Raw genomic sequence first — 8,307 nt, forward strand, 5'->3', positions numbered from 1 at the left:
CGTTTTATCCATGATCAGGCTGTGGCTAGCGGTCGGTTCTCCGTTTAACAATAGAGATATTCCAAACATTCTAGTGATTGTGATTACTTTTATGCTATTTCTACTACACACAATGATGAATACTGCGAACCACTTGATGTTGATCTGCTTTAAGGCCTCGCCTGAGGTAAGAAACATTTCAGATACATTTGAATACGAACAAAGGACATTCCAATAGCTACTCATATAATCTCGCCAAGACATTTTTGAGGTGTGACGACGTATATCCACGTCATTCTAGAACATAGCAATCGTGCAATGTATAAGCTATATGTACGTTTGGCCGAATAAAAACGATGTATAATTCAATCACAACAAATGATTTGAGCTGTGCGCTCTGACCGTACGGAGTTTATATTTCAGAACACTCACACATACACTCAGTGCTGACGCCATATGATGTGAGCGCACATAACGTACGGTCAAAGCACACAGCTCACATCATTTGATGTGATTGAACTATGCATTGTTTTTATTCGGTCAAACTTATACATTGCACGATTGCTATGTTCGGGAATGACGTGGATATGCGTCGTCACATCTCGAAAATTTCGTGGCACGACTTTATGAGTACATATAAACTTTTACATTGATTTTTCTCATTTTGATTTCCAATGGCAGAAGTTCAAAAACATCGGAAAGCATACGGATAGCATTATATCTATACTCATGTCCACTTGTATAGTAATGATAATTTTTGATTTTTTCATTCCAATCTGGCAACTAGATATGTTTGAGTATATTACTCTTCATTCCCTTATATTTATATCAGGTAATGATTTAATATTTGATATGAATAATTCTTTTCACAATATCGAAGAACTAAACAAATGAATTTTCCAAAGGATTTTGGAATCACATGCATCTAACAGCATTACCACAGCAGTGCGCAATTAGAAAAGGAATCGAAATGTTCGCAAATGCGGACAAATGGGTTTTATCTTACTGTTTTGCTTGGGGATTAGCACCTATTCATAGAGATATGATAGTTGCCATGTTCTCAGAACCCATGTGGAACCTGGATTATACGAAATTTAAGAAGTTAGAAAAAGATGGAAAAATAAGACGATTGTATCGAGATGGCGAAGATGTCCTTCTTTATTTTTGCTTCAATTTCTGTGTTGCCATCTTCTTAGGAGGTGAAGGAAAATTACATTTTCACTTTTACCTCATTTCGAAGCCATTATTTTTCAAATTTCATTTTGAATTTCAGTTCGAGATTATTACGTGGTCCAAATTCAAATCCCGTTAAATCCTGCGACAGCATCAGCTGTAGAGCCAATTGTCAAAGAAACAACGGTGAATCGGTTACCAGATGAACAAACTAACTATCAGTCTCCAATCGTATGAAGCAATGTTTAAGGCGGGAGACTCATTTTTTCGATCACAATTCAATGTACTGGAACGTATTCTACATTTTTAAATATTTTAATAAATTCTACATCTTTTCTAATGCGAATGTTTAAAAAATGAGAAATAAACATGAGTATGAAATGGTATTGGTTAGACTTTTGGCTTTTATTCCAACAAAAGCAAACATTCTCTTCCGGAAGGAAGCTAAAGTTGACAGCAAAACTCAATAAGCTTATTTTATGTAAGTATTACACGTATTATAGTAACCCATTACGGTCCAACCGCTCAGATGAAATCAAACTTCAATCCACGTACACAACGTTCAATATAATAACATCGGTCGATCAGCTTGCATTTAAACCGAATAAAAATATCTTTGAATTAAATCGTCGGTGAACTGATTTTTCATTCGTTTCAATCGGCGTATGGTGAATTCAAGAGCAGAAACACTTGTTAAATTCCGATTTGAATATAGATATGAAATATAGACGATGAAACATGATCTCAAATTAACTATTTGTTTGTACCATTTTACGTTGACCTCTGAGGCGCGCGCGCTTGCTCGCTCATGCCAGCAGGAGAAAGCGAGAGAGAATTGCAATGCGCTGTCAAAGAGATTGTCGACAGAGCGAGAGAATTTCCTTTGACTCGATGGGAAATTTAGGTATTCAACTGAAAGTAAAATGTTGCTTTTGTTCTGCGTGTGTTGATTTTTATTTTTAGCCGCCGAAATAAAACGGCGTTTATTGTTCATGCGTGATGGTAGAGCGAAAAATTTCGAGAACGCATGCGCTCTTATATCGCTCGCTCGCTCTCTCTCTCTCTCTCTCTCTCGATGATATTGTTGGCTGTTTATATTGTCCGATGTACTAATCCAAATTCAAAACGATTGTTTTTCGATGTAAATTCATTTTGAAATGTTTCCGAATGTGTCGGTGATGTGTAACACAACAAGCATCGGCCACATTTTCGATGAACGTAATCCGATTGAGCCTGAGCTAATCAATACATCGAGTCTGAAAACTGAAAAATCTATTAAAACCGCTAAAACCGTTTTGTTGTTTTTTTTTCTTTTCTCACTCTCTCTTTTGCTCTCGCTCTAGCTCTCTTTCATTCCGTTCGGTTCGTTTGCTTTATTTTCATTTGTTGTTGCTGTAATCAGACCGCAAAGCACACAAATGCTTGACACACACTGTATCGACAGCATACATTTAGCACAGAAAAACCCAGCAGCTCCTGTTGCTTACGTTCTTCGATGCACACGTATCGTTTGAGCACATTACGTTTCGCGTGTGTATCTTGATACTACACCGACATCGACAGAGAGACACACGGAGCGAAGCGAGAGAAAGAGCATTAGCGTACACACCGTACACACACGGCTTTACTCGGTAGGTCCTCCATTCAATTCACTTTTTTTCTTCGTATTTTCTATTTTTCTCGGCATTTCTCATGCACTCGTTCGTTCGTTAGTTTGTTCGTTCTCTCACATTATCCTAACGAGAAAGTAGAGAAAAAAATAATAATAAAACAACAAGTAATCTTCAATCGGATTCAAGTCGTGTGAATAGCCCATATCTCTTGCTGGTTCTCTCTGTCTCCCTCCGTTGAAACAGTTCTTTGAGCGATTCGGGATTTATATAGTTTTTTATGTCGTTGTTTTTGTTGCTTTTCCTCTTGTTATTTTTTCTTTTTTATTTGTGGGCACGAAAATGCGATCGGATGTTTTTCCGTCCGTTAAGCAGGCAGCTACGGCAGAAAGAGAGCGAGAGCGTTCAGCTTCATACTTGTGTCTGCTATTGTGAAAATTCTTTGCTCTCATTTTCATCGCTTGTGTCGGTTGGGCTCTGTTTTTTCTTTCTCGTTCGATTCCTCATCGTAATAGTGTGTTCGTGTTCGTTGTGATTTTTTCATCGAAACATTCTTGTTTGGAATTTCGATGTGTGTCATATATATATAGTTTTTGTGTATGTGTATGTATGTATATGATCCACGACCAGATTTCGTTTTTTTTTCTTCTCTCGGCTTGATTTTATCATTGAGAAATTCAGAGCAATGCGCTCAATTCTTTTTTTTCGCGTTCAGTTCGGTTTCAATTTGTGAATAATCTTGTGTTGTGTGTATTTTAATTAGTTATTTGTATTTCATGTGCGGGAGGGGTCCGGTCATGGCACACACAATTCAAACCGTACTGACCCTAGTGAGTGTAGTATTCGGGGAGACCAGAAGATAGCCATTGAAAAGAAAAAAGAAAAAAAAACCGTAACATAATGTGAGTGTGAAACGGTTTTTCTAATCTGCCGTTTCGACCCGAACAAACACGCACAATTTTTGTGTGCGTTCCATTTTTCTTCTTTGGAAATCTGAGTGACGAATTCACAACACACAAAAACAGACACATTTCAAATAAAAGAAGAAGAAACCAAAATTACAAGTTTTATGTGAAACGTTTTGATATTATTTTCACTTGTTTTTTTTGTAGAATTTTACCATCTCACTGATTTCCTTATTCCACTCCGTGACTAAGCAGTGTGTTTGAGTGTTAAACATGTGAATTTTTGTTACGCGGATGAGAAAAAAAAACGCTCAATTCGAAATAGATCGTGGTTTCGTACCCATAAGAAAGAAAACAACAACAATCGAAAAGGGAAAAAAACGCGAACCAAATAATATTCTCGTTATACGTGCATGTGTGAAAAAAGCATCCTGAAGAGAGAGAGAGAGAGAGAGAGAGAGAGAGAGATAAAACGATCGAAATAGAAGAAGAAGAAGAAGTGAACAAGAGAGTAAAAAAGAAAATGAACAGTTCAACCAGGGTAATGAATCGGACCGAAATGAAACCGAGAACGATTAAATGACAGTGTGCGTAAATTTTCTTACGATTTTTCTTTCTGTTATATGTGAGAAAACCGACGAAAAAAAGAGAGTATCGTCGACGATCACTTGCCCTTACGCGCGTCGATATGATTCATCGAAGGAATTTGAGAAAAGTGCAACCGCTTACGGTTCGAACAGTGATTGGAAATCAAGTATTATTTGTTATTGAATGAGCAAAAAGAAAAGCGCAAATTTGATCGAGCCAAATTCGATAAGAAAAGAAAGGGAAAAGAAAAACGAAAATGGTGTATGTTTGTGTGAACTAAATGAAAACAGATGGTGATCAAATGAATGTGACTAAGTGAAAGGTCAGGATCGCATTCGTGAAAGTGAAAGAAGAAGTAGTGTATAGCCCAATACCCAAAACCAACAAAGAATAGAAAGAAAAAAAAACGAACAACAAATACAAATGGTTTTTGGGAATGCGAATAAATTCCCCAGATAATTGTCGAATCACGAGTGGCTAGTGATCACAAATAGAAGATTTGTTGGGTCCATTTACTCACTCTACGCTGTCCCTGTCTCGCGTACACACACACACACACACCATCAATCTCTCACACATGCTCTGTATCTCATCTACGTGGTGACGGCGGATATTTAACTAAATTGTGTGTAAATCCAACTCAGTTTGTGATGTCTGTGTGTGTGCATTCACTTTTTGTCAATAGACGACCTTCCTATTTCGTTGCTCGTGTCGTGTACAACAGATAAAATAAAATGAATTTGTTTTCTGTTTATTGGCGAAATAAAAAGTGAAAATAAAAACCGAGTCTTGTCACATACAAGAAAAAGAAATTGTTTTGTTTTTATTTCTTCTGAAATTGAAGAGCAGAAAAAATAATAACAAGAAGAAAAGAATCCTTTCGGTTACATAGAATAAAAGAAAAGAAAATAAACAGTGAAATAGAGTGAATATAAACAGGATATGAAATGAGTTTGTGGCTGGGGTGAAAAGAGCTAAGTTTCACGGAGAAAAAAAAATTATTCTGTTAAATTGTAGGACGACCTCAAAGACATCTCAATGGCCTAAATGAATTCCTTGTTAAAATCATGGTGTTTCAAGCAAAAGCCAGTAAGTATTGACCCAGCCAAGTCAATCTCATTCGTGCCAATTCAACCCATTGGCCGGCTGAGAGCCGAGGAGAGGAAAAAAACCGAATCAATTTTTGAATAAATCATGTCAAACGTTTTTTTTTTCCTCTTTTGAATGTTCAAATCTTTTCCATGTATGGCTTTGTGACCGCATGTCAAATGATATTGAACGCTCTTTGTTTATCCATAACGTTTCGTTTGTGTTATTTTTCCTCCTCTTTTGCTCTTTCGCTATGCAAATTATGTTCATTTTCGTTTCGACGTTCGTTTTAATTCCACGGAATTTCCATTGCAGATATCAGACATCAGGAGTTATCAGAAAAAAATCCGACGAACTGTCAACAGCTGCAATTGTGTATTTTGAATACAATTACATGGTAACGGAACAAGTGCATTCTATTTTCCTTTCTTTTAGTTTTTTTTTCTTTAAATTCAAATTATCAGTGGCACGATGCAGACAACCATAATTTTTGCAAAACAAAAACATTCTCATTCTCACCTTCTGCTTGATTCGATGTAGACACGAAAACCTAGGGGAAATGGAAACTAGAAAAAAAAATGCAACGAATAAAAACTCAAAGAAAATTATAAATTCGCAATTAATTCCAAAAAAAAAATCTCCAAGAAATCAGAATATGCAAGTGTTGATAGTCGGAATAAAAACATGCCGCATTACCGTAAAAAACCGAATGTAATATACGCGACGAGGCGAATGGCGGTGGTCAGTGTCTGTTTCGACTTGATATGTAAATTGAATTCATTGCGCGTTGCGTTTATTTCTATTTTTTCCCAGTTCGAAAAGGGAAAATTTGCAGAGACTGAGAGAGAGAGAGAGAGAGAGAGAGAGAGAAAGAGAAAGAGAGAGAATTGCAGAACGGACAGGAAAAAACGAGAATAATGCACAGAAAATGCCATACAATTCATTGAAGTATTTTGAGAAATGCATATAAAAGTGGGTTACAGCAGTTAACTTTGCGCACAAGTTTCTTTCCCCCCCTCTCTCTCTCTCTCTCTCTCTCTCTCTCTCTCTCTTTGCTTTTAATTTTCTTCGTCTTCTTATTTGTGTAATAATTGTTTTTTGTTCTGCCGGTCTGTCTTTTCGCTTGAGTGAACCGCTACATTTTATTCTATTATATTATTTCCCCCATGCCTTTCGTTTTAAAACGTGAATCGGCACGATTCCATTTCATTTTGATCTACATGCGGGAAACTTTATGAAAAACTATCAATAAATGTGTGTGTGTATATTGCGTCTGACGGAGCGGAAGGAATCATTTACAACAACTTGAATGTAATTTCGTCTTCGTCAAGTGTATGAGCTACACGCGCGTTTCGTTATTTTCTCAATCACTTTGATGTGAAAATGATTGGGTAGCAAACAAACAGACACACATGAAATCGTTTAGGCTTGAGCAATGCCATACCTATATCTATCGCTCCTGTTGATTGCTAGAAATTTTTCTTTTTCGTTCAGTCTTCATCTGCCTTCATCTCTCTCTCTCTCTCTCTCTCTCTCTCTCTCTCTCTCTCTCTTCTTCTCTCTTATTCTCTGCTTGCTCTCCCAATATGTCCGTATTTTACTCTGTGTATATGTTTTGGCATTTTCAAACCCACTATTCGATGGAATTGTAACGCAGCCGAACAATGAACGTACACATACACTAAATAATTTATTTTTATTATACATACAATTTGTTTATCCTACCTTCATCCAGTCAAGTTCAGTAAACATTGATAAAAACCGCCCCACACCAAAAACCATTCACAAGCACGCACCACGCGCTAATATTTAAAGAAGCTAGATATTGAACGAGCGTGCGAGTGAGTGTAACCGAGCAAAAGCATGCAAGAGAGAAAACAAATCGCTTCAAATTGTATATATATATTGTTTGCAAACTAAAATGTATGAGCCATTCATCGGGTGGAAGCCAAGACCGAAAACAACTTGAATGACAACTGTGGAGACACGAGCGCCCTCGATTTCAATAGGAAAATAAATGTAATTTCGTAATTTTTTTTCTGAACCAAACAGCGCGCCAATTTGAATTTTGTTGTTGCTTCCACCCTATGGAGCCATCGTGTTCATTTTCAGTGGCATTATTTGTACACGCAACGGTATTCTATGCTTTGCGTCTGTCTCATTTCCGCAAGAAGTCATGTATTTCAATTCGAAAGATAATGCTTTGTTAAGTTTACCTATCTCCCTCCTCGCAAAGTGCTTACAGCGAATAATGCGGTATTTACCTGTTCCAACTCGAAGCGCATGCAATACAGTGATCAATTTGAACAGAGAAAAGAAAAATGAAAAACTTTATTCTTGTTGCTGTTACTGTTTAAAGTTCATTTAAAAAAAACGCACCAAGTTTTCTCGGAATTAAACATTGTACTTGTTCACTCGAAAAATGCGCTTGCAATAAGTTCGTCTATAATCCGGTTTTAATGATATTATCGTATATTTTAATCCAATTTAACGAATGAAACGGGGGGAAAAATGGAACGAAAATTGAAATAAATCATGCGAAATTTGATATGAAAAAAAACTTGATTCAATTTATACGCCACTCATAATAACAAACAACAACATCGATTCGATTGCGGGGAGATTTTCAGATATATGCATAAAGGTGTCAACGAACACGAACAGTTCGAATTTTGTTCGTTCGTTCGTTCGTGGGTGCTTCAAAAATTGACGAACGTTCGTTCGTTTGTTCGAACATTTTTGGATTGTTTACGAACGTTCGTTCGTTTGTTCGGGAATTTTCCACGAACAAACGAACACGAACATCGCACTGTTCGAAATTCATACAAAAATTCGAACGTTCGGAAAATTTACGAACACACGAACAATTCCACTGTTCGAACCTTTTCATTGATTTTCGAACGTTCGGGGAAAAATTTTCCATCTTCACAAGGAATATTTTGAGCTCAACTCAATTTAATCGT

At 36.8% G+C, this 8,307-nt stretch overlaps 1 protein-coding gene across 1 annotated transcript; it reads left to right on the forward strand.

Moving 5' to 3' along the window:
* Nucleotides 1–7: 7 nt before the first annotated feature.
* LOC129574665 (uncharacterized) lies at nt 8–1,439 on the forward strand. Its single transcript, XM_055456955.1, has 4 exons — nt 8–166; nt 661–811; nt 885–1,178; nt 1,253–1,439. The coding sequence occupies exons 1-4, from the start codon at nt 11–13 to the stop codon at nt 1,387–1,389; spliced, it is 738 nt and encodes a 245-aa protein (XP_055312930.1). The 5' UTR covers nt 8–10; the 3' UTR covers nt 1,390–1,439.
* The last annotated feature ends 6,868 nt before the right edge of the window (nt 1,440–8,307 follow it).

The sequence above is a fragment of the Sitodiplosis mosellana genome, unplaced genomic scaffold, assembly GCF_009176505.1.
Source record: "Sitodiplosis mosellana isolate CC-2019 unplaced genomic scaffold, AAFC_SMos_1.0 Smas_scaffold_6165, whole genome shotgun sequence".
In the NCBI taxonomy this organism is placed as follows: domain Eukaryota; kingdom Metazoa; phylum Arthropoda; class Insecta; order Diptera; family Cecidomyiidae; genus Sitodiplosis; species Sitodiplosis mosellana.

Excerpts from the sequence above, each read along its gene's own strand:
- LOC129574665 (XM_055456955.1), top strand. The coding sequence starts at position 11 with ATGATCAGGCTGTGGCTAGCGGTCGGTTCTCCGTTTAACAATAGAGAT. Across the intron at positions 167-660 it reads GCTTTAAGGCCTCGCCTGAG|AAGTTCAAAAACATCGGAAA; the intron begins GTAAGAAACATT and ends TTCCAATGGCAG. Across the intron at positions 812-884 it reads TTCCCTTATATTTATATCAG|GATTTTGGAATCACATGCAT; the intron begins GTAATGATTTAA and ends AATTTTCCAAAG.